The following is a 27,083-nucleotide window of genomic DNA, read 5'->3' as shown; positions in this document are numbered from 1 at the left end:
CTGTACTGCAGACCTAGCCAAAGACTGTTAGGGCTTTTTCAGTTTGAGAAAGAGGAGGAGGAAGGGATTTCCCAGCTTCTTTCCTATACCTAAATTCCCCTCAATTATAAGTGTCTACTGTGCAGATGGATCAGAGGCCAGATATTCAGTTAATTAGAACAAACACTTCAAGGGAAACCAGGGACTCAGCTGACCCACCTGGCTAGCCTGAATGAGTAAAAAAAAAATGGCTTAGCCACATGCAAAGACCTGTGAAAGATTTTATTTAAAGAAAAATCAGAGTAAACTTAACATTACAACAACTTCCCAGCATTAATCCATGGTACTTCCTCCACTGAGCAGTTCCTTATGAAAAGGAGAAAGCAATGAAAGAGCAAGTGTGAAGTAATTTCGTAGGACTTGGGTTTGTCAGTGTTCTCCTCAAAAGATGCCAAGAAAACAGGGCAGCCTCCACCAACGGATACTGAAGCAACATAAAACATGCTTCATACAAAAAGTGGAAGCCAGAAGTAAACCCATTTCCACATAGCCTTGAAGTAGTTCAGTAAGACCTGAGCAGAATCCTTCAATTCAGCCTAACAGTCTGGACTAGAGTGCAAAAAGCCATGTTAGAGGTGTCCAGTTGAAGAATATTTTAACCAAAGCATAGAAAAGGTTTTTCTCTTCCTTCCATACATTTTAGAAGTTCACTTCAAGCAGAAGATCACATAAAAGCTAGGCTTCATTCTCATGTTGTTTTTTCAAGTATAAGTTTGGTGTCTCTTACTGACCTAACTGCTTTCTTCTTTCTGTGTGGTGTTCTATATAATCCATGTATTCCTGTCCTATTTGCTACAGAGCATGGGATCTTTGCAAAAGTTAATACTTCTCAAAACTCCTCTATTAAGTTATGCAAAAGTTTTACCAACACCCGAATAACTGCCCATATCAGAAAATACTGAGCTTGGATACTGAAGAGGTGGAAAGAAACTCTTACAATCTCCTTTTCTTTCTCCTCAAAACAGACTATGTGTTCATGAAGCAAATATAACCTAAAGCTGTTTCAAAACCAATGTTAAAAGAGGCAGGTTTCAGCACCAGACTAGAGTACCTAGGTTTGCCTTACAGTCAATGAAGAGGTTGGCTCTAGCAGATGTGTGGTTGCTCCCAACAAAACCAGGTGTCTAAAACAGGGGGATGAGTCACCCTCTGGCAGTGCTTCTTGGCTATTTAATGGCTAGGTTTTTTTATAAAGGCCAGTTAAACCAGCTTCCTTCACACTACCACATGCAACACATACTCTTACATGGCTTTGAGCTCTTATTAGTGCCAGTGATGTCACATCTTAATACACAATTGAGAAACTCACTACAAAATACCCTGGATATTAACAGTATCTGCACAAAGCCTGCTTTAGGCTAATCTGTATGGGCTAAACACAGCTGATTTCCGTTCTGCAAGACAGAAACTTCCTTACATACTGCTCTCCATTCTCTCACTGAATTCAGTTGTATTTCCAGTCTAATAAAAAATTTGGAATATTGCTTGCATTTGCAGACTTTCTTGATGCTCCTACATTGTAGCTAAGTAACTGCTAGCCTACCAAATATTTATTTGATCATGTGACCCCTAAGCTAGCTTCTAGCTCAGTGGAATCCCTTTGGGGGAGACACTACCTATCTAATGCAAGGTATCCTGGAGTGCTGCCTGTAACAGGAGCAAGCAATCACTAATTTGGGATTTGAGCTGACGGTTTTGACCACTGGGGCCAGGAACAACAGGATCTTGTTTGCAGATATGTATTTAAACACTTAAACGTTAGGATTTTTGAGATACAGTTATTTTATGAGCCATATCTCTACAGGTAAAAATCTGTTTCTATATACCGGGACTATCAGAAGTATATAATCAAGTTGTACCAGCAGGATGGTTCTTTTACACAGCAATAGAGTCTGAAATTATTGCACAATCCTTACCTGCCCTGTTGCATAGACTGTTTTGACAGACCCTCGTAAGCACTGGGTACAGTTTAGAATCACTACTTTCCGTTCAGCGGCTTTCTTCAGTTCTTCCAGCAAGTCGTCTCTATTGTTTGGGGCATTGCCACTTCCATAAGCTTCAAGTACAATGCCCTCAATTGGAGGCTGAAGAAATGCTTTTACCTGTTTAAAAATAAAACAGGGAAGAGAAACAAAAGGTGTGTTTAAGTCACATTAAGATTTTCAAGTATGGCATAGCGGTTTTAAAAATGGTCTATTCCTATTATAGTCTTACATGCTGTCATGCATTACAGTCTTCTCATGCCTTTCTGTGCTCCCCATTTGCAGTAACTGGGACTGCAGAATAAGCTTTAAAAAAATGAGAATTTCACTCTATAGCGGCCTTTAAAATTCCTAGAGGGATATATTTTAAAATAAACTATTTTCTGCAGTCGTAACCTTGGTGTGAAAAAGGATGCTACTGTTCAAGTGCCTTTAGCAGGCTATACTGTTGCACCATGGTGCAGCAAAAAGTTTAGAACCCCCACCCCTGCATAGATTTGTTACTTCAGTTTTGTTAACAAATGTCTGCTTAAGACAGAGAGTGTCTCACCTTTCAGGAAAGAATGTTCTAATGAAGCCTGGAGTTTTTTAACTCAAAACCTAATTGTTTTAACTCAAGGTAGATTGAAAAATAAAGAGGCTCTAATACACTCTGGGTCAGCTGTTACTCAGGTAGCTGTTGTGCCTAACTGTAAGAGAGTGCCTAGCAAAGTCCTCTTCCCAGAAAGACATATTTTAAACAACCCAAATGTTTCCTTGCTGATCACATATGCTAAATGCAATACACTGTAAGCCCCTATGAGGCTAACTATGCAGTTGGAGTTTTATTGCAAATATACCACCCCTCTGCCTTTCCATCTGTTCATATTCACCTAAAAAGGATGGTAATATAATTGAGGAGTGTTGCTTAAACTACTGGATTAAATTTAAGATGGCAACAGCCACAAAAGACCTGTCAATTTAACAGAGATAGTATTAGACAAAAATTTAAAGACAAATCTACCTAAACCCACAGTTCTGCAAAATAATTTCTAAAGGCAAAAAAAGTCCCACCTCTCATTTTCAGCAGCAAAATCTCATTTCTCATTTTCAGCTCTATAGGAATGCTGAGGGTCATGTTAACCATCAGTGTGAAATAAAATGAACCTTAAAAAACAAGCACGAATTGTAGAAATAATTACTCTCTTCCCCCCACCATTTTGTGTATTCTTTGACAAGCTATCTATTAATATGCCTCAATATGCAGCAGTTGAGCATTTCACATGGTCACAAAAAAATGAAGCTTTTATCAACAGTTTATGGCATATGAAAATAGTCTTTAAATTCTCTGATATTCAAAACAATGTTTATCAGAAGAAGACAGATCCTTTCCCTTCCCTCCAAAACCCCAACCACTGCTACAAACAATGCAGCTTCCCTACTTCAGCTAACAAATCAAGTACTGAGCATCCCTTCACCTGCTTCCAAAATGAAGTGGTGACACTTACAACAGCAGCAGTGATTCCTGGGAAGATTCGCAGAAGCCCAACATTCCTGTTCATATTGGTGTGAACTCTAAATTTCTTTTTGGTATTGGCTCTCCACACTGTTTCCCAATTTACTGTTAAGAGAAATAGCCTTTTAAATTTAATATTAAGACACAACATTAAGTACACCTGTAGCACTTCATACTTACAACTCTGTCTTTAAAACTGTTTCTTATGTAGGGGATTCATGGAAGGCAATGTATTTTTGAAAAGAAGAAATGAAGACTCATTTAAGCCAGCAGCCATAGCAGCTGATCTAACACACCGTATTTATCAGGTGCCACAAAATGTCTTCAAGGCCACACCCAGGCCAGGCTCAACTGTGTTATATTTTAGCTTTAATTCCAAAATAGTCTAGATTCTTCAGTAAATCAGTATTACTTATAAACATTTCTTAGTTGTTGCCCTTCAAGGAGATATTTAACATATATGCTTACTTCAATTTAATAGCATATTATAGCAAAGGCTTCCAAAATGAACAGTTTAGTTCAGTGATCATTAGTGAAACGGATCATTTATCAAAGCTGTATAGCTCTACTACAACCTCTTCAAAAGAGAAGTCTGATAGCTGTGAAAAGGATCTGAGTCCTAGACCTGATGGGACCACGATGTTGAGGTATGTCCTGTCAGTGCCAACTCTCCCAGTTCTGAGTGCTCAGAAAGCCACAACCAAGAGAGCGCTGTGCAGGTCTAGCACAGGTGAGATATTTACTTGTCACACACTGACCTGAACTTCTTTGTTATGTAGTTGGCATGATACCAGCCTGGATTCAAGTTTAGAAAACAGACCTTCATCTTCCCAGACAGAAGAGATGACAAATTCAGTTACTGTTGCCGCTAATCACTTCCAGAGTTTATTAGGTAGTTACTAACGATTAAATAAAATAGCAAGGATTCAATTAACTCCGATTATACATTTAGAGCCAGGAGCCAGCTGTTTAACTAATAGTCTGTTTGTGTTGCCTTATTAGAAACCAAGTCATGCATTATTGATTTCAAAATTTTACTACTTCAGTGTAGGAACACAGCAACCATTGGGCTGACAGCTCCTACAAGGCAGTGGAAGAGGTTTAACAAACAGTGGCCAACAGATAGCTCAGAGCGTCATGCTTCAATGAAAGTAAACCATAGCATAAAGCTACCTGTTTCCCCATCATGATTTAAGCTGTTTAAATTTTGGAGAAACTCCCAAGCAGCAAGACAGATAAAAGATCTGCATGCATAAGACTGACTTGCTCTCAGCCATGCGGAGAGTTACTCAGACCAATTACTGTTGCAATCTCTTGCAATCAGCAGACAGCCACTTGCCAAAAAAATCAGAGTAAAAGTCTCCATTGAAGCTTGCTCTATTGCCCCACTACTAAAGATACTAAAAACTACACAATCCATTAAGTCAGGACAGAAATATATCAATCACTTATAAGACTAGAGCCACTGTATGTTCTTTCTGAAGATACCATATATCATTAAACAGGTCATAAGCAGTTGGCATGGCAACATGTTTGTCCTACAAACCACACTTCAGCACATGGATTTCTAATGCCCTGAGAATGGGAGAATAGAACTACAGACCATTTCTAGTTTCTTTCTTTGTGCTAAGCTGGCTACCACTGTTCTGAAACCACCTGGCTGGATTTAGTAGTTAGGCAAGGAGCTCTCAGAGGTCTCCATGAGCTTTCCAAAGTGAGTTAGAGGCATGCAAGATGTACACGGGCTAGTGCAGAAAGCTGTGCATTTGTTCTGCTTGAGGTTCATAGGCCTGGCTAACCACACTGGTTCATGAGCACTGTGCTTTAAGAGCAGCAGTGTTTAGCAATAAATCCGACCCTTTCAACCTTCTAACAGTCAGATTAATTCTTTAAAAGCAGGCTCCTCTATAAGAAGGGATGGCAATAAAATTGTATTAGAGGTTTCTTTCCTTTATCCTCCATAAGCTAGGAGTCCCTGCCAAAACTTCACAAAAGCATACTACTAAGTTTGGCAACTATTAGCATCCCTGATGCCTGTAACGAACTTGAAGAATGAACTGAGGGAACCTGCCTTGGCATGGATCACTAAGATACTGCCAAAAGTAGAACACCAAGGAGGGAGATCAGAGGATAGGTTCAGAAGACAGACCTATACCAGGCCTATACCTGTACTCTTGAAGTACGTTCTACCAAAGACCTTATCTTCTTTAAGATAAATGTAATGCATGCAGACATAGCACAGTGATGTAATTCCAAGTTATATTAAAAAAACACACTAAAGATTGCCCCCGAGTTAACATTCTCTTGGTCATGAACCCCATCAGCCTATGTAACATGCTTGGTATTGCAGACTCCACAAATGTCAGTTTTCCAGTAGACAAATGAGTCTAAAGGCAGAACAAAACACAAGTGTGATGCAAAAGTCAAAGACAAACAAATACACATAAAAGCCCAACTTCATCTCAGATTTATTCAGAACTGTTGTGAAACAGAGCACCATGCAGGGAAAAAAAATTCAGACCACACTCTTTGCAACCTCTATCTCAAAGACTACATCCATAAAAGAAAGAATATTTATGTCACATAGCTAAGTTCAAGTATCTCTGTTGGACTGAACAAACCAGCTATCTTGCAGCCTATAGTCCACAGCAATCTTCTTTTGTTAAATAAATTAAAAAAAAAAGAAAAAAGGAAAAATCTTAGGAATCACTAACAGATCTTAAATAAGAAACTCAGCTACAAGCAAGTGAAGTGCAAAAAAAGTATGTATTGGTGTTCATAACAGTTTTTTATCCTATGGATAAGAGAGTAATTAGGGATATTCAGTTTTAGCACAACACAGAAAACAGTAACCGGTTGTGACTTCAATGGTCTGTGCTTGTAAAGAGTTTAACTGATATAGTGTACAGCATTATGTAAATATGGATACAAACCTGAAGAAGAAACATAAGCTAGCTACTAGTGGTGCACGGCAGAAAGTTTATAAAGCAATGTACATATATAAAGAGGTAATGGCTATTTATATACTGTATCCAAAATGGCTTGTGATAGAAAAGACTGCATTACTCAAGGAGACTGCATTCAAGATATTAAGGCTTTTTGTTTATTCTTCCAAACAAAACCATCACATAAACAATACTCCACTGTTTCCAATCTCCCTCCCCCTACCAAACACTACAGCTTTTAAAATTACAGCTCAAAAAGTTATATCCTTATCTTCTTCAGCTTTATTCTCTCTCTCTTTCACACACACACACACACACACACCCCCCACTACAGTGATACAGTTAGTGCAGAAAAAAACATCAACCTGACTTAAAAATAAAAGAGAAAAGCAGCTCTACACAGTCTAGAAAGCAGCAACACACACCACCTCCCACCACCTCCATTGTTAAACAGCACCTATGCCACAATGCAGGTTTCAACTTATAATGGGAGAGCAGCAACTAAGAGCGACACCTCCCTTAGGAGTGGTGACTGAACTCCTAGTTATGAAATCAAACAAGAAATACAGCTTTTTGTGATTGCAGAGTTCCAGACAAACAGCAACGCTTTCTTCTCATCCTTCTCTGCAGGGCTACGGGCAAGCCCTACCATTATATAAGCTGCCCTGGCGCTCATTATGATTCATGGCGACAGCCAAGGGGTGGGGAGCGCAGGCCAACCTATGAGTGCAAATTCCTGAAGGAGGCAAAACAACACAGACCCCCTTTTTTGGCAGTTTGTTGTAAAACAACTGACACACACCTTGTGAAATTAATATTGAAATTGAATGGTGGTGTTGCAAGAATCAACATGCCTACTTACAAGGGAGAGGGGGACCAAAATCACTTCACTGAAGAGAGCTGGCATTTGTCTTAATATATAAATGAACTGGGCTTGTTCCTATAAATAACTAGAACTGCCAACCAACACACAGACTTAGCCAGTGACAAATAGCTTCTTTCTAATGGGACTGGTGGGTAGACAAGCCCAAAAGGGCCTTCTAACCTTCTGCTGCTGCTTTACCACATTTACAAGCACAGTCACACAGGCTCTGCTCATCCCCTGCACAAGCTATGTTTCTCATCACACAGTCCTGTACATGTGCACCACTCCCAGAAGTTACATGAATGTGTGATGAAGAAAGCAAGTTTCATATATGCTTCATTAGGACAATCAAGAACAGAGAAGAGTAACCAGTTATGAAACAGACTGAGAATCTTTGCACATTTCAAGTCGAATAATCCTCCTTGTTTCTCCTATTTTCACAATATGGGAGAAATAAGGCAAGGTCTCTTCAGTTTAAGATTTTTGAAACATTTATTGTTATTCCTATATTGCCCATTTCATACAAAGATCGTTGATTCTCCTGCAAAAGTATTTCCCATTGGCACTGGGTTTCTTATTCATCTCAGGAGTGAGCTAGAATTTTTCACTTCTTCCAGGCTTTTCTTGTGCTAAATTGAAAGTCTTAAAGAAGCTGACACACTTGCTCATCTAAAACTGGATAATGGGACTCTTAGGTGTCTTGGGATCTGGCTGAGAACACAGTTGGTTGATAGGACCAAAAATCTACTGGGAGCCTCACCTGAAGAGGTAAGAGTGTGAAGTACGGAAACCAAAAATGAACAAAAGAGCCGCAGCTAGGGTAGAAAAAGGAACTAAGCTTCTCCCTCTCATCTTTGGCACTGAAGTAGAGCATTGCTTTTATACAGTATGCCTAGCCCTAAAGAGCATGTCTTCTTATTCCTGTATACCAAACCATGATCCCATTACATTCCATCCTGTCACCTCTCCCTGTCTGCTTCTCTGTAATTTTCATTCCCAGCTTTGTTAAAACCAGGAAGCCTGAGGAAGAGTTTCTGCACATGGCCTACTCCTCCTGACATCCTCAGGCTGCTTTCCACAATGCTGAAGCAGCAAGAGTCAGCCCAGTCTACAGAAGGATTAAGGCATATTATTCAGTCATTTGGAAAAAAAAGAATAAAAAAAGGTTAAAAGATGCTAGATTTGTTTGGTTTGTTTTGAAAAGCCCAAGTGGTTCGTTGTCTCTGTGAAAGCTTCATATGAGGATTGAACAAGCAAACTCAAGAGAGACGGCTATGTTTCAAACAATTACTTTGGACAAAATAAAGCAGCACTAGTAGTTTGCCCATACTATAAACTGGTTTTTTTCAAAATGAAACAATCCTTCAATACTGACACCATCATCTTGGCTAAATGATGCTACCCTAACTGGGTAATCAGCTGAAACAAATAAAAATAGAGCCTGTCACATCAGCAGTTTTGAAATCAGAAATCCCCACTGATCTCCATGAGGCATTCTGCTGAAAATATAATGGGACCCAATACGGGCCAAGGGAAGTACTTAATAACTTTCTCATTTTTCTAATATAAGCAAGGAATCACAGAACAGTTCATTTAAATCCAAGAGAGAGATAGTATACAATTCACAGCTTGATTTCATTATTGATCAGTCAGTAAATGGAATTTATTTATACCCTATTTGATGCAGCTCATGAAAACCCAAGAAACAAGATTCTCCCCAGTTTACTGCAGCAGTCAACTGAAAGTATTCCTCTTGATTTCACATACACCAAATTGGACACAGCACAGTAATACAACAGTGGCAGACTCTCTGAGAGATGTCTTATGGACCGCTACAGTATTTCACAGGCTTCCTCAGTTTGTATCCGGCTGCTACAAACACAGCACTTGGATCCTGAAACTGTAAATAACTTCCACTCATTAGGTGGAAGGGATAAGCTTATTTTTCCAAATTGCAGAATGTCTCTCTTTAGTAGTAGAAACCATTCAGAACGGAATGCTGCATGGCAGAGGGTTACATCTCCTACTGCCACTAATAGCACCTAGCAAAAGAATTTGGGAACCCCCTTGTATTCCTATTTTTTGTGATAATGGAGATTGTCACCAAGTGCTATTCCTTTTTAATATACCTACTCTATCCAAAACCAGCTCGCATAACGTAATGGATTTAAAACTGTCCTTTAGTACACTTTCTGGCAACTCCTCATTTGGCTAGATTCCAAATGTGTCTCTCCTCTCTTCATATAAAGGGTGTAATTTATTCAAGAACAGACACCAAGTGTGATAATGACTTTGCAAATGGATATTGAAATCTTCATGCAGTTTTTCCCCTCCTAAAAAACCAGACACATAGGAATTATAGGGAGCCTGAGTAACTTTGGGGGAAAAATACTTCACTCAGTGAATATTCTGGGTCTGCTGATTTCAGTGCGCTTGCAGTTTAGACAGTTCCTACATATCCAGTAAAACATCTTACACAGTGACATGAATCAAACAGAATCTGTGGAAGCTGCATGTACTCTGCAATCTTTTGCCTGAGTTTGGAGCCCAGCATGATCATTAACAAGATTAAATTCTTAGTTCTTTCAGTCCTCACTCCCTCATTTTTATCTTCAGAGCAACCATTTTCATGACACAGGGACAACATTCCCTCTGGTTAGTCTGGATCTTTAGTCAAACTCCGTCTAGCTAGCTCACATCTACATTCAATAGATAAATGCAGTTGAGTCATAAATTCTGTCTTACTAATATTTAAACAGTTTCAGAACAGGTAAAGTGGAGGCAAGCTACAAGGCTTTCACAGATTTTGAGTTTAAAATAGTATTTCAACTGCACAGACACAGATTTTTCTCAGCTAGAGTTCTACTGCATGTGGCATAAATAACAAGGCTTAAGAGATGATGTTGCTTACTTGTAATATCAACCTCAGCATTTGCAAGTGGAGGCAGGTTAGGTGAGGAAAAGGCATTGAAACTCGCAGCATCCACCTTAGTCACCCTATTTCCCCTGTACAGTTTATTATAAAAATACAGGCACACCTGCAAGACAAGTAAAGAAACAGGTCTATGAATAAGCCAGTAATTAAAAGATTCTGTAGATAAATACTGTAGTTCGTCCTTTATAAAGTGTTTTCTAAATCTTTAAAGCAACTCAGAGGCTAGTAGATGTTTACAACTCTTACCCTTTCAAAAAGAGTTGGCACATCTGTCACACATTGGTTTAAGAATTTAAGAACAAAACAAGTTAAGAGCTAACTAGTTTCGTAATCCTCTCATGAGGCATAGTCTAGGAGACAGCAAATGTGCCTGAGTCCACTTCAGAGCCAGATGAAAGAAACAGTGTGGACTTTTCAATATCAGTTATATCTAAATTCAGAGTGCAAAACCTTAACAAAGGCCTGGTGAAAATGAGGATAACTTTCAAGACAGTTACTACACATAAACAGATTCCTTCTCAAGATCCTTAAAGTCTGTCAATTGAAATTTGAAGGAAAAGAGATACCTCAAAGTTATTAGTTATGAAGATCTTGGCCAACCAGCTATTGCTATTGTCTTATAAGAACTGGTTTTGAGAGCATGGCAAAAATGAAATGAGGTGTAACCTGAACAGTTTTCTGTCTGATTTTGGACTGTGCAGCACCAACATCTTTACAGGCAGGGTGCTGAGACCATGAAGGCACTTCATCCTCGACACTTCAGGAACTAGAGCTAAAAGACACTTCTACCAGTTCTAGAGCAACTTTAGAACTTCAAAGTAACTTTCAGTCTAAAAACTGACTTATAAGTGCTTCAGATCCCACATATTTGAAAGGGAACCTCTGATTTCAAGTCTACTGCAAGCTACATTTCATACTCGACAGTCTTCATAGACTGCATATGGGCAAAATTGGATAAAGCTCTTGAGAAAACTGCATGTGCTTTGCCATGGAAATGCCTGTAACCTCAGAAGAATCCATTTATCTTCTAAGTGCAATTCCTTACTTGCTACCGGATATTTTGAGTATGTAAGTATGTGTCCTGGCTAGAGGGAGAAAAGCAGTTTCTGAGACCGTCTTCACAGGCAAACAGACCTCAGGAATCACGAACTGCCCAGCGAACAGCAGTGCACCCAGAAGGTTGGCTCGGCCGTCATTCTGCAGCTCATATATGGGCACCTGAAGAACAGAGACAGAAATTATACCCTGTCCCTTATGTAAAGCCTACACAGCAGAAAAAAAAAGTCCAACTTATGCAATACAAATACATGAATAATTTATGTAACAATGATTTATGACAAAGTTTCCTTCTTAATCCAAACTGTTTTAGACTGCAGCAGATGGTAGGATTTCCCTCTGTGCTTAACAGACTTTTATAATTTAAGTGCTTAAAAGCTAATGTAGAGATGATCCTAGCGCGATTAAGCAGATTAAAAGACTGATTCAGGGAAAATATAAAAAATAGAAAGCAGACATAGTTAAGGTGACCGAGCATGGGAGAAATGATTGTACTGAGAAAAAGCAACAGCCCCGGATCATACAGAACTGCCACTACAGGCTTCACAACAGCTCTTTTGCACCATCTTTCCACATAGTATTGAAAAACTGAGCCAGCAGGTTATTACTGACAGAAAAGGACAAGATTAAAACCAGAAATTTGGTCTGCTGAGTGATGACTTCCACGTCTTTTCAGATTGTCTCTTTATTAACAGAGAGTCAGAGCTCCTTTCAGCAATGAAAAAAAATCACATGCTCCATTGCTAGATCATATGTCAGGCAGATCTCCAAACAATAAAGCCAAAAAGAAAGTAAAACCTTGAATATGATGTAACACAACTAGACTGCCCCATGTCAAGACAGTAAGTGGGAGCCTACTCCTTCCCAGACTTTTGTATTTTGACTTCAAATAGACCACATGTGAAAGGGAAGTTATGAGATGGAGAGGGGAATTTTACAGTGCGATGTTTCATCTCTCCTTTGTGATTAGAGCTGTATTTTACACTCAAGCAAGCTATACTAGTAATACAACCCCTCCCCCTCAGACAATATACAAAGAGCTGATCTCCAGCTAAGAGAATGAAAATTAATAAATATGGTCTTTAGAGGAAAGGAAACAGACCATGTTCGATGGAACAGAAATGATCAAAAATGCGTCTAATGGTTAGGGATTATTAAAAAAATCATAAAGAATGCAATAAGATAACAACTGATGAAGTAAGAAGTAATAAACCTCAGGGTTTTAAAAGAAAAAAAGACAGCTAACAACCAGCAGCCATCTGAGGCTGGAAAGATGCTTCTCATATAAACCGATTAATAGACAATGGCCAATGACAGCCTCTTATATCTTTCTCTGAAGCATCTGGCCCCAGCCATAATGAACTACTAGTCTGATTTGGTACAGAGTTGTAAAGTCATTAATGATAAAATTATGGGGCAGATCCTCAGCTGGTGAGCCTGTCAATTCTCCCTAATTTCTATCAGCACTGTGACCATTCACCCTGGCCAGAGGCCTGCCCTGCACTATTAAACTGTACAGTGATAGTCAGGATACTACCTAGTTTTGCATATAAAAACCAAAAATGAGGCTTCTGACTTCACCTTCAAATGAAGCCTGTTACCTGAGATCCTGTCAGAACAACAGTTTTACCCAGATTCTCACACATGAAGGATAACGCTGAAGCTGTATAGGCCATGGTGTCAGTGCCATGAAGGATCACAAAACCATCATACTTTTCGTAGTGCTCCTGGAGATTGAGAAGTTTTCACATTGTTAGAGCAATGCTCTGGCATCAGCAAGTGAAGTACATACTGCATTACTTCCACTGATACAAGCAACAGCATAATATTTTAAAGGTTGCTACACACATAATTCCTCCTAAAGTTATCCTGTTTTCAGTTTAAATGCAATTAAGGGTTAATAGGACACTAAGCACTACAGACAGCAATTATAATTATGGAACAGTCAAAGGGGTTCTTCTATGTATACATATTAATGCAGCATTTTAAAACTAGAAGACTGCTAATTAAGAAAAGCTTAGCAATGGCTTTAAACAGGAATGTTAACATATGCAAATTAGTTGTATAGTCTGATTCTTTGTTGCCGATTTTACTTTAGGGATTACACCATTTACAGGAACAGATTAGGCAAACCAAGGCTATCACAGCATATAGAAAAAAATCATTTAATCCGGGTCGCAGACAGGCAAATTGCCAGTGTAAGAGTGCCCTCTTCTGTTAAAAAGTCATCCTTTCTACAGCAGTACATGACTTCAACAAAAAGAGATGAAGAGGCTTCTTGTTGTTCGTTAATGTACATACACTTCTGGTTTTCGAGAAACCTTAGACTATCAGGCATGTACAGATGCACAAAGTAATTTTATAACAACTTTAATCTACATACAGTTGCACACAGGAGTATTTTTTAATGCTAAGACATAAATCACACAGCTCATCCTGTTAGAATAAAGTCATCTGCTGGCTTTTGGAGGAAAATGGAATTGGTTCCTCAATTTGGAGCTGATGTTTACCATGAGTGATGCACGTGGTAAACACTGTAGTGAGAGACACTGATGTCTCTGATGTAATCTGGTAACATGGAAAGGATTACACAGAAGTTTAAGCAGATCTATGAAGTGCCAGCGTTGGGCAAAAATAGGTGTGCCATAGAATTAAACATGATTTCTTTTTAATTACACTTCTTATGCTATAGTAGGCACATAGGCATCTCCTGAATCTCAGGCATCTCCTGATAAGGTCACCTCCAAACTCACCTGCAGATTTCTACTCGTCCTTTTGCTATTTCTTCACTATTACTCATGCCCGCATGTTGTTACCTACTGGAAGTTTCAGGGGATTTCTGCTTATCTCTAACAAGTTAGCCAGCTGAACAACAGCCAGTGTTGCAACATCTTTCTGTAGTGCAAACTACAGAATGATACAAAAAGCATGCTATAGTTACTCGACAATGCAATAACAAGGTAAGTTTCAAGAAGGCCTAAGATCACAGAAATAGCAACTTGTCCTCTTTAACTCAATCAGTATGCTCACAAATATTTTCAGCCTTAATGAACCTTATTAGACGTGGTTTAAGCTTCATAATATAAAAGATTAGGCTGGCTATTAAGGAGATATCCTACAGAAGCACCTCAGAATGTCAGTCGGACAGTGAAAAGCACAAGGCTTTGCTAAGTATGTGTCTAAGATGAAAGTGAAGTAGAAGAGTCTATATAAGGTGGACAGTTGAAGAAGTTTTGGGTTTTCTTCTTTTCTCAGAACATTTCACTTGGATGACACAAACTGGGTATTTCTATATACAGAGAAGCTGCTTTCCACGTACATGAAAGAAACACTTTTTCTGTAATAAAGCTAATATGTCATTAAGGAATAAAGGTAAATTTTCGCCTGTTCAGCATGGGATTGACACCTCCTACTCTTGGCCCTGGGCTTTTCCTAGCTGCACCCCTGCTCTATCCTAGAGGCTTTCTACCTGTACACCAGCTCCGTCTCTTCCTGGCAAGATGAATTCAATAGGAGGAGCATCATCCCTAGTTTGATGGTTCCAGGACTAGAGGACATAAGGGTGAAGGACTCTTCCCTGAATCTTCAGCATCATTCCCTGTGTTATTACACTGTTTGCATGCATTGCTATGGCTTGGTTGAAGAAGGAAATTTACACTATAAAGCCCACTAGCACGGAGTGAGCAGGAATGGAAGAGCAGTATCTTAGCAGGCCCAAGGTTATTTATTTCTAAGAGCTACGTATGAATTCCTGGTGTGAAGTATTTTAAATGTTTCACATTTCTACTTTCTTAAAAGCACATAGCTAAGTTCAGACACAGGGACAGAAATGCTGTGGTTTTGATGCTAGAGAAGGATGTAATGAATTTATCTATACATGCAGAAGTATCTAGGGCTTTAAACATTTCCCAGTGTGGGAAACCTAACCATGATAGCATTTTTCCTACTGGCTGCAAAGCCAAAGCTAGTCAAGTCCATCTGTGTCCCGTATAAGAAAAGCATAAAGACATGAAATTATTTCCTACATCAATAGCCAACTAGTAAACTATTTGAACTGAAATGATGTGTAACTAAACCACCTTCAGTTAAGTCACCTACAGCTAAGGATTTTTTCAATGTTTTTGGACAGTGAATTTAAGTCAACGTTTTAGAATGTATCAACCTACATACTACATATCTGCAATTTTCCTATTTATTTTCTTGTATAGAATTATGACCTGGCTTATTGTGCCGTAATTCTGTACCATATAACTTTATACATGAACTATGTAACTTTAGTGAGTTTGCCACATTTTCAAAAGAAAAAACACTGGCAGGCCTTGTAAGCACAGTACTTGTTATTTTGCAAGTAACTAAGCAAGGCACGTAACATTTGCATTTTAAATAAGCAAATATATATCATATGTATAGCATTAGTGAGTTGTTTTATCTTGCTAAGTATACTTGATAAACTGATGGCTCTGTTTAAGCAATAAATGAATTATTATCCCTCACCATAGTACCTCAAGTTTCTTTGCAATTTTGGCCCAGTCCTCTGGAGTCATGTTGGAAGAATCAAGCAGCGGTGAGAGCTCCAGGATTGTGTAAAATATCCTTTTGTTTTGCTTAGAGACACTTCGAAGAAAGAGAATTAGAAAAAAAAAAAGAAAGTAATTATTAGAGCTAATATCAGCTCATTGCTTCTCATTTTTTCTTTGAATCAGTAGTTTTGACTCTTTTCTTCCCCACCCCCCAAGTCTATGGCAAAAAAAATTGTCTTAAATTTGGAACATGAAGTTCCAAGCTTATAAATTCATAGCTTGACGTGGTTTAAAGCACAAATCCTTAAATTTAATTTAATAATAAATATAATCTGGGAGGTGGAGAGGGGCTGGCAAAACTGAAGACAGAAAAGAAGAACCCAGACTTACTTGTTTAAGTTCAGAACTGAGTTCTAACAAAAGCTGATACAAAGCCCCAAGGTTTAAAAATGCTTCACAAGCTGCTGAGAGGAATTTCTAAAGCTCCCAAGGTTTATAGGAGTAGCAACAACTTTCTGATCTTTTGATAAATATAAATACATAACCTTCCCTGACACAAAGGGTATCTTCTCTTAAGAGTGTTATGACTGGAATTCATTATTGTGGCCTTTAGAAGATCCACTCTTCTCAGTTTCTCTGGCCTCAGATTTCAGAAAAAGTCCTCTTGGTTAGTTAAGATCTTCAAGTAGACTGTTGCCTTTGCTAGTAATAGGCTAACTCTGTAAAACCCCAGTCCCAGCCTATTACACATGTTGTCACCATGTTATTAAAGTTTGCTATATGGTACTGTCTCTTGTTATGATGTGGAGTTCAAGCATGTGATAATAGCAAATACATTAAAATACTGGCATAGGTGTAAAACAAAAGCCTCAGGAATATAAACAACTTAATGGCTACCAATTATTGGCCACAAGTGCAACCTTGACAGCTGGGAAAATGCTGCTCTAAGTAGAATACAAGACAAAGGAACTATGCAAGGGAAAACAAAACCAAACCCCAACCAAAACAAAACCAAATAGTCAAGCAATAGGATAAAGTACCTGTGGGGCTAAGGTAACACTTCCAAACCTCATGCAGTGTGTTGCCCAGCAGATGGAGACCAAAGATTAAGAGTGTCTAGACTCTCAACTTAAAAAAGTACATGATCCCCTTGGGAGGAGACATATCAAAGGTGATGATGGCTATGGAATCACAGTGGGATTGTCACAGGTTTAAACAGACTGTCTGCTCTTCCTGCTCCCAGGGACCATGGGTCTCCCTTTCTCCACCTGGCTATCACAAGAAATCTGACTCTCCAAAGACCTTTGATTTGCCAGCCAAATGGACTGCATACAAAGCATGTGTTTTATACCCCACAAAACATGTTCAATTCTCCACATTTACTTTATAACCTCTCAGAATAAAGTCAACTACATAGAAGTCAACTTGGCAGTTAAGATTTGGCGTAATAAAAAAAACCTACTATTTGCTGCTACCTTTCTGAAACTTGGAAGAGGATAAAATATCAACCATTTTCACCCATTCTTAGGTTACTTGGAATGTGTTCCTAACTAGCAATGCAGTGGCCAATGAACAGCTAACAAAGAACTGCTAGCAGGCCAGCTCTGCCCCTCCTACTGACTCTTCCAGGCACAGCCATCGGGAGCATGGTTAACAGGATCACCTTCAGAGCATTCTTAAGCTCTTCCACTGCCTGAAAGATGGAAAGTTCCCTGCCAGCTGTAACTGTGATAGATACTTCAACATTTATACCGGAAGACAATCAAAGGCTTCAGAAAAGACCAGAATATTGCATGGATGTGTAAAAGAAATCAGGTGATTAGTGCACAGAAAAGCTGATTACCTTCCCTTGGCATTCTCAATAGTGTTTTGTCCCTACTTGTGATTATGTATACATTTATAGCTACATAAAATATGCAAAACCAAGAGTCAATTATCACTTCATCGGCTAATAAAATCTGCAGACCCAGTCCATTTATGAGGCCTGCAAGACAGTTGCGTTCAGCATAGAGAGCATTTAAACAATGTGTAGGGTTTTTTTCATACCAGCTGACATACTGTACCTAAGAAGTTAGACTTCATATGAAAAATTGCCTTGCTGGACATCACATTCACACATGCTAAGAGTAACTTTGGAAGTCAGTTGAAAATCTGTGAAAAGAAAGCTCCCCTGAGGATGTGATGTTTAAATAAAACACAACATACTGACACCAGAGATCAATGCAGTCTACGACTTTCGATGCCTCTCTCTAAAAAGACACATACTGTTCCTCTTAGATTGAGGTCATCGCACAAATATACAAAGTTCACAAAATACTCCTATTTTCTTCCCTCAGAAACTCACAATATTTCTCAGCCTCCTAGTTAAAATATCACTGGGCTAGCACAAAAGAGAAAATGGCATATTGCCATGACCAACCTCCAGAAATGGCACTCAGCAGTGCCAAAAAAAAAGACAAGATTGTGTTTAAACCTCAGGTTTTGATGGGAATGATTGTTTTAAGCTTTTCTGCCCTTTATGGAAAAGTGCCAGGAGAACTATATTTAGGATTCAAATGGGTATATTATTGTAGTTTTGTTATATTTCAAATCTCTTAAAGTATTTAAAAGTTATTCAGTTACAAACAGTATTGTAAGAGATCCATTTTTCTTAGAATTACCATCATCTTTAACACAAACTGCACATTCATATCAATACTACTCCACCAGCAAGCAGTTCATTTCCTTTCCCTTTACCCTTTTTCTTGCCATTTGCCTTTTAAGTGGCTACTTTTAAAACCTTTACACAGAGACCTCAATACAATATAGAAAGAAATTAATAAACCTTACAATTTCTTTGTATGTCCTGATTTTCTTCTTAAAGATGAAAGAATATCCATTTTTACTTTTATAGCAAAACAACTATAGATCCATTAACATTTGAATGACTATGTAAAATCATCCTTTGTGCAAAGTTAACATGTTTACAGGGGTACAGTCATTCAGCACAGCTGAGGAGTATCTCAAATTAGCATACTGCCCTCTAAATAAAATTTATAAGCTTATTAATCATTGTCCAACAGTTAAGACGCGATGCAGATTAATCGTAAGCCCATCACTTATTACCATACTGTTGCATAAATTTGTGAAAGACAATCAGCTTTTAGGTTTTTTTAGAAACCAGAAGGCCTGCAGAATTAAAGCTGAGGCCTATTCACAGACGCATTAATTAGATGCTACTTTTTCAGTCATATGCTGAAGGTAATTCACACAGAGCTGTATATACCGTTTTCTTAGTTTCTACAGAATGCTTGTACGTTTGCACAGTAGCAAATTAATATCGAATACAAGAAAAAAAATGCAGGACTAAGCTACCAAAATGGTTACTTGTTGCTTAATTTAGAAGTTATTTCTCAAACAGTTGTAAGACACTTCATTTCAAATATATCAAAACAGGCACGATAGGCTTTTTCCTTTTAAGTCAATATAAGCATTTTTGCTAATCTCATACTGGATTCCTTACATTTAAAGTTTGGTGATGTAATTACCTGAAGATTAACAAGATACTTCCTAACCCTTCCACTCCCCAAGGAAAACATACTTACGGGAGCACCAGTGTGTTTTCTGGAAATTCATGGAAGCTGTTCAGTTTTGTTTCCTGGGCATATGCCTCATCGTGCAGCATTGGCATTGTTTTCAAGCTGCTTACTAATTTATTTGCCTCAGGAGCAAGCCCTTGAAAATAAAGAATAAAGGAAGTAAATAATGGCACACGGATGGAAGGAAGCACGTGGCACAGTAAGGAGGGAAGAAGTTAAGTTACACAGCTTTTGCCCATCCTTCCAAATTAAATTTAAATTGTCTATTGCCAGTTTCAGAACACAAAAATCAGATATAACCAATAAATTTCTGTACAGTTATTCTTTTTTTGACTTGAATAAATCCATATTTTATTTAAGTGAAATAATGTTACAAATCTCCTCCATTTAAAATATTTATGTTCTACCTGGTTTTAATTGTTTGTGCGCAAATACCAATCATCAGTAAGGGCAGGAAGCCAATTTTTGCAACTGTAGCAAAAAGCTACCACTTTCTTTTATATTTGCCACAGCTATTCTCTACCTGTGGCAGAAAAAGAGGTAGAAGACTTACAAAACACTGAGCATTACTTTGCACTATCAAGTTGTGATACTTAAATTTTTTAGCCTACAGTAGTATTGGCACAAACAGCAAAGTAGTAGCATGACTACACTGGAAGGCTGTATGTTATGTCTATCAATGGCAATAGCATCTCCAGAGAGAAAAAAAATAAATAAAAAAAAAAGCTAAATCAAACCCCACAGTAGGTATTGAGCATTGATACAGATTCTCTATCTGTATGTGGAGATAGAGAAACATCAGCTTCCCAGACTCTCAAGTGCTCTAATCACTCTCTCTTGAATAGGTACTTTCCACTAGAGAGTTTATGACTGAACATCTCAGTTGACAAGAGGTAGAGAACGTGCATAAGCTGCTGAATAAAGAAAGTAAAATACATGGATGCATCTTAAGGTCTGCTCACCCTTTCCCTGGTCATGATGGTGTCTTTCTCTGGGGTCGGGGCCCTAATTTTAGGCCTAATTTTATAAGTCTTCTTAAACTAGCCTAAGGACATTTAGTGTTTGCTGTTTCTGCAAGTGTCCTGGTTATAACCAGGTATTTCAAAAGGAATCCGCATGCCGTTCTCTCTTAGCCAGAAAGGCACCTACATTTTTGATGTTACAATCCACAGCTTCATAGAAGTGACTGCACTTGGATCTAACTTGCATCCCATCTCCCAATACCCTGTTTCAGGAATGACAGCGACAGTCCTGGCATCCACAGTCAGAAGCCACCCTGGTTTTCTTAAATCTGATTTTTTGGGATGTTTTTCATTCAAGGAACTTCCATCAGAGGCACTTCCTTCTTGACTTCAAGATTCTACTGGTGTTACTGTCCAGTTCAGTTTAATTGCAGTGGATGTGTTTTATACCACCTGTTCAGATGGCAAACAAACTCTCAAACCACATTATCCTACTTCTGCTAGTTCTAGCTGTTCTTAATTTGAAGCCAAGTAATCCTGCCCTACTTCCTAGCTCCCTAGCTCTTCTGTTTGTTTTAAACATGATTCTTGTTAGCATCTTCCTTTTTTTTTTTTTTTTTTTGCTTCACCTTCAAACAGTAAATACTCCAAACCAGACAGTATTTTCAGTAGTATTGCTGTCTTTTTCCATTTACCTATTTACTTTCCAAAATGACAGAAAAATCCATAAGAACTCCCTAATCTCCCTCCTGGTTTGCCTTAAATGAAGTAGCAAACCTCTTCATAGACAACTTTCTCACAGAATGGCAACAGCATTTGAGTGGATTTGCTTGGATTCCTGCCGGAATACTTTGTTTTACAAAATACACTTAACACACTTTCAAGCTTTGGTTGCTTCGTTCGTTCAGCTATAATCCCTGCTTTTCCTACTAAGCATGTTCCTAGCTTAGTCACAAAAGGCCACTTCTGCTGTTCTTAGGCACAGAGTCATTTTGGCTCTGAAATTCAGTCTAGTTTCAAGTGTTTTCTGTGTATTTTCTGATTATTCTTGTTTAGCCAATGTTCATCTTGCTCTGAATATTGACAATGGATTAGATTGTTTACTTTTTGCATTTGCTCCAGGAACCAGAGAGCTGATGTATGTTAATATTCTTAAATCCCTCTCCATAAACAGCAGTTCCTCATCTCTTAATCACAAATGTGTCAGGACTTTCCTGTAATTGCTTCCACTGAACTTAAACCTTTTTGTTAAGACATTCTGCAGAATGCTGCCCACTTGCAACCTATGCAGTCCCCTAAACGGATCCATGCATTTCTGCTTTACAGCTTAAAGAAGCAAACATGGGGCAATTCAAGTGCAACTGTTTTAAGAATACTTCTACTTTATTATTCATGGAAGACATTTTTTGTGAGCCAAGCTTGTTAACCAAGTATTTGAAGCAACTTCACCCGTGCAGAGAAGAGGCAGACTGTGCAATTTGTCCAAATAGCTCCCATCAACTTCTCTCCTCCCCTTCTTTAGTTGGCCAATCCCAGCATCACAAAGCAGGTGGACAAACGCAGAGCAGCAAACAAGCAACTGTGACTGAGGAGAACAAGGACAGTTCTGTCTTATCTCCAGTCAAGGAGACTGCTTTTCACCCTGATCCCATAGGTAACAGTTATAGTTACTTGCCAGTGTAGACATCCTTTAACCTGTGCTGCAGCAGAGAAGAGGGAGCTGAATAAAGTCTGATGCAGCTGTTGTCAGTGGGGCTCTGCACCTGAGAAACCACAGGCACTGGGGAGAAGGAGCATAATGCATGCTGAAGTCATCATCCTGAATCCTAAAAAACTCTCCATGCTAAAGAATACAAAGAACTTCACTAAACCAGTTTTTACCTATAGGATTATCAATACATGTGGCACGTACATCAACAGTGCCAGATCCCAAAGGTAACAACTATATTTTGCAAAGGCAAAGCAGCAGAAAGTGTTCTCCAAAATCCTGAATTCTGCAGTTGCAGTAGTTGGAGCTTTCAGAAATGTGGATAAGTTTTAAAAAGAAAAAGGTTTGGACTACAGCAGTCAGTCCTTTGGTAGTCTAGTATGTCTAGAAAAGACACATAATTAACTAAGTTACCCAGGCAGACTCTATTCCAAGATAAGTAATCTTCCTATGGCATTTAGCTTAGTTGCATTTGTCGGGTGTTCTTTCTCTCAATATTTCATGTTAAATCCTCTTGAAGGTACCAGCCAGGAGAATGTGAGCACAAACTTGATGCAAAGATTAGTATCACAGTAACCTCACTAATGAGTGCATTAAGATTGTCTTTCTGAAATGAGCTACCAATAAGCCAAAAGAGGCTGTTGTAGGAGGAAATAAGTCATAGGAAGCAGAAGGAAGAAATTTAAAAAATGCATTGAAATGCATTATTTGGCAGCAAAAACATGAATAGTGAGAGTGGCTGCAACTGAGCCTGGTTGTCACTCAACTCACACAAACAGAAACAGACTGTCCTCTGAATATTACTCCTGCACAGTTACCTGTAGGTGTGCAGAAAGTCCAACAGGTCCAAGACATGCCAGAGAGGCCACACGCGCATAGGTCAACTGCAGAACCTCTGTGGGAGGTTTACAACCAGGTATCATGGTGATAAATAATCACTCCATACACACACAGTGAATGCAGGGAATGTGATTGTATCAGTCTTGCATATGGAGACATATGACACAGGAACATATTCCTTGCAGAACACAATAGGCCTCTCAAAACTGTTAGATTTTAAGAGTGAAACCATCTTCTCCCAGCAACTGGAAAGGCCATAAAAAAGCTCGTAAGCCTGGACAGAAATTAGTTAGGTAGAAACCTAGCTTGATCCCTTCACTTCGAGCAGTTGCTGCTATTAGATGCTGGTTTCATTCAGGTCAAAAAAGCTACTTACTTTCCACTTTGCTTGAAAAAAAAACCACTTGTAATTCTAGGTATGGTTGTAAACAAGCATTTTCCATCCATTAATTAATAAAAGAAATGAGCATCTATTGTTCTTTCCTTTGAAGCATGCTGCCTTTCCTTTCACCAGCTTCTATCTGAACACTAAAGACTGCCAAATGTTCTAAAAGAAGTACTCTGGCTGCTCTGCTGCTAGGTCTGTGCATGAAAAGCAGGCTGAAACTTACCAGGATGTAGCAAGTCAGCATCATTGGATCATAACTACAAGATTGTTTGCACATGCTTTAATGATTGACTCTTGTTAGGCAACAGAAAATAAGAAGAGTTAATTTATAAAAGAATGAGACGTCATTTCAATTTATTTGCTTTAAAAAGGTGTTTAGGAAGCTGAGTCAGTAGAAGTAGGAAATTATTTTAGTATAACAATAGAGAGAGGAAAGTCAACACATGTCATATGAAATACAGACTTTTTTTTTTTACAACTTTGATAAACACATAGATGACAGCCATAAACTAAAGCAGAACAACCCTGTAGAGCATCTTCTCTACAATAATAAGGATCAACCAGACACCGTCTGCTGAGAAGGAAGGGTATGTATTAAAAAATACCCAACAAACCACCCTAGGAAGCTCTGAGGCAAAGCCCTTTGTGTATTTCAGGCAGGGGCTTGAAATTCTGTAGCAGGGAACACAAGTACTTGTGCTTCTAAACCTAAACAGACAGGCTCTTGAAGCCTTGGGATGCTCCACTGCATTTCAAGTGAAGGAAGAAGAAAATCGAATAGATTTTCATCAAAATTGGACAGCTTCCCTCCCCCCTTTTCCCTTTATACCAACGCTGGCAAATGCATAGCCCTGCAGCAAGTCAGAGCCGGCCAAAATCCATTCCTTTTCCCAGATACATTAGCTAGCTGATGCTTCTGGCATCCCTTGCATGTGTGCCTACTGAGTAATGGCCTTGTGGTGCCTAGGTGCCATTCCAACTAGCTTCTGGACTGGGGACCTGAGGAGGTGTCACGTGAGTCTAGGCACCTACCTGCTGACATTTAGTTTTAGGGGCACCTGAAAACACAGCATATACCTGTAAGTATACCCAAGAAGCTTCTGTGTAAAATGCCGGCAGCATACTGAAACTTAAACGTTTTTCAGCTGGTGGGAGGAGGTTTAACATGTCCAGCCTTTTCATCAATTTAAGTTTTGCCCTCACTTAGTAAAGTAAAGCAGAACTCCTCAATGATCTCTTGAAGTCAAGAGCTGGTTAGAGAGCAGCAGCAGCCTGCCCAGAGGCAGGTGAGCACAGATGCTGCATCTGATCTCACTCGCTAGGACACTTGGCAGCATCTATGTATGCTGCCTCTCTTGCATCAGCCCCGTCTCTCAGGTCACTACTTGAAAATCCTTGACACGGCCACCACCTCCAACAGCCCACGCTCTTCCCAGTGGGAATGCGAGGCACATGATCTTTTAGGGCTAAAAAAAGACCGCATGACCGGTACGATTAAGCCGGTTTCATTTTCAGTGCGTGGAGGGGAGAACTCATGCTTCAGGAAACACGTTGTCCTCCACCGAAACCTGCTCTAACTAGCTGTGAGGCTCACTTGTCAGAAGGATGCCTATCAACTAAGCCACCGAAATAACCAGCTGGTAGGAACTGAGGATTAGAAGCTGGCACACAACCTTCTGGCGTTGCTCGTATCAGATACGAGAAACTCGAGGATGCTGAACCACAAACCCCGCCAGGGAGAGCGGCTACAAAGCAAGGCTGCTCAGTTAAAGAAGCAGCAGTCTCGGCCTGAAACAAGCGGTGCATCCCCCGGCGCTGCGCCCGCCCGCACCCCACGCAAGGGCCGGTTTCCAGCGCGCCCTGCTGGGGACCCCGCCGCGGTCCCGCTCCCTCCGCGGCCCCCTCACCCTTGTCGTCCTGCACCATGCCGATGGTGCCGCCCGTGTTGATGACCAGCACCCGCGCCTCGGCCTTCGAGCCGCCGCCGGGGGCCGGGCACCTGGGTCGCTCCTGAGCGCGGGGGCCGGCTAGGGCTCTGCCCAGTGAGCGCGCACCCGCGGGATGCCCTACCGCCGCTCCCGCTTCCATCCCACTCCCGAGGAACCGCTACCTCCGGCCCGCTGAACGGGGGGTTATAGGGCGGCTGCGGGGCCGCCCCTTCCCGCCCCGCCGGGCAGGCAGCGGGGTGGGGCCTGCCCGGGCCAAGGCGCTGCCTCAGGGGCGGGGACAGCCGCCATTCCCGCCCTGCGGAGCCAACCGCGAGGAGGCGGTAGGGGCAGCTGCTGGGAGGGCACCGCCCAGCCCCGCCGCAAGAGTGAGGCGCCTCGCTTTGTACTTTGCGCCGCTGCGGCAGCGCCTCCGGGAGAAACGTGAAGGCCTTTCACGCTTGGAGGAGAGCGGAGAGCAGCGGCGTGTTTAGGGCCCGGGGAGGAGAAGGGGGTAGACAGGGTTCGGGGTCAGCCTCGGAGGGAAGACCGGCGTCGTCCCCTCTCTTTTCCAGAAAGCTCTTGGGGAAGAAGGCAGGAGCTTCCTCTACTCACCTGGCCTCTGAAGTGACTGGTGCTTACCATGCTGTGTGTTTTATCCTGATAATAAGCGCTTCTGTCATTAGCTGTATCTGCAAAAAGGTGGTTATCAGTAAGACCTGAATACCATGATCCTTAAGTGGACTTTTTCCATGCAGTAGGGATGCTTTAGAGTCACTGGTGATGCAGAGAAGAACATAGAAGAAACGGGTTTAGGAAACAGTGACAAGGTATACACATCTACCTCATTTCAGTGCTCCATGAGAGACGGCACCAGTATTATTGCCCACAGCTCTGGTGGTGATAATACTGTAGTAGAATTCTCAGTGTCATCAAAATAGATGGAGCAATGCTGGAATTTATATGGCTGTGGAAAAGAATGATGTCTTCTGGTCTTACAATACCAGCAGTTCTTGAGTCCTTAGTACCTACAAAGGCAAAATGGTGAGAAGAGAGCTGTTATTTGTAGAATCAGAATAGTTAGGGTTGGAAAGGACCTTAAGATGATCAAGTTCCAACCCCCCTGCCATGGACAGGGACACCCCACACTAAACCATGTCACCCAAGGCTCTGTCCAACCTGGCCTTGAACACTGCCAGGGATGGAATATTCACAGCTTTCCTGGGCAGCCCATTCCAGTGCCTCACCACCCTTACAGTAAAGAATTTCTTCCTTAGATCCAATCTAAACTTCCCCTGTTTAAGTTTGAACCCGTTACCCCTTGTCCTATCACTACAGTCCCTGATGAAGAGTCCATCCCCAGCATCCCTATAGGCCCCCTTCAGATACTGGAAGGCTGCTCTGAGGTCTCCACGCATCCCTCTCTTCTCCAGGCTGAACAGCCCCAACTTTCTTAGCCTGTCTTCATACGGGAGGTGCTCCAGTCCCCTGATCATCCTCGTGGCCCTCCTCTGGACTTGTTCCAACAGTTCCATGTCCTTTTTATGTTGAGGACACCAGAACTGCACACAATACTCCAAGTGAGGTCTCACAAAGCAGAGTAGAGGGGCAGGATCACCTCCTTCAACCTGCTGGTCACGCTCCTTTTGATGCAGCCCAGGATACGGTTGGCTTTCTGGGCTGCGAGCGCACACTACCGGCTCATGTTCATTTTTCCATCGACCAACACCTCCAAGTCCTTCTCTGCAGGGCTGCTCTGAATCTCTTCTCTGCCCAACCTGTAGCCATGTCTGGGATTGCTCCAACCCAGGTGTGGGACCTTGCACTTGGCATGGTTAAACTTCA

At 40.4% G+C, this 27,083-nt stretch overlaps 1 protein-coding gene across 1 annotated transcript in view; it reads right to left on the bottom strand.

Annotated features, from left to right (window-relative positions):
• ASPG (asparaginase) overlaps positions 1-25,401 on the bottom strand; it is a gene marked incomplete at both ends in the record, with an annotated part of 44,696 nt that extends 19,295 nt beyond the window's left edge. The window contains 8 exons of the mRNA XM_080619217.1: positions 1,956-2,141; positions 3,509-3,621; positions 10,238-10,364; positions 11,396-11,479; positions 12,919-13,044; positions 15,820-15,931; positions 19,422-19,551; positions 25,221-25,401. Of these exons, the coding sequence (XP_080475343.1) occupies positions 1,956-2,141; positions 3,509-3,621; positions 10,238-10,364; positions 11,396-11,479; positions 12,919-13,044; positions 15,820-15,931; positions 19,422-19,551; positions 25,221-25,401 (1,059 nt within the window). The remainder of the gene's footprint in view (positions 1-1,955; positions 2,142-3,508; positions 3,622-10,237; positions 10,365-11,395; positions 11,480-12,918; positions 13,045-15,819; positions 15,932-19,421; positions 19,552-25,220) is intronic.
• Between the last annotated feature and the right edge of the window lie 1,682 nt (positions 25,402-27,083).

This window comes from Psittacula echo (genome assembly GCF_963264785.1).
Source record: "Psittacula echo genome assembly, chromosome: 5".
NCBI lineage: Eukaryota > Metazoa > Chordata > Aves > Psittaciformes > Psittacidae > Psittacula > Psittacula echo.
The sequence above is the reverse complement of the archived record's forward strand: the minus strand, read 5'-3'. Positions and strand labels throughout refer to the sequence as shown.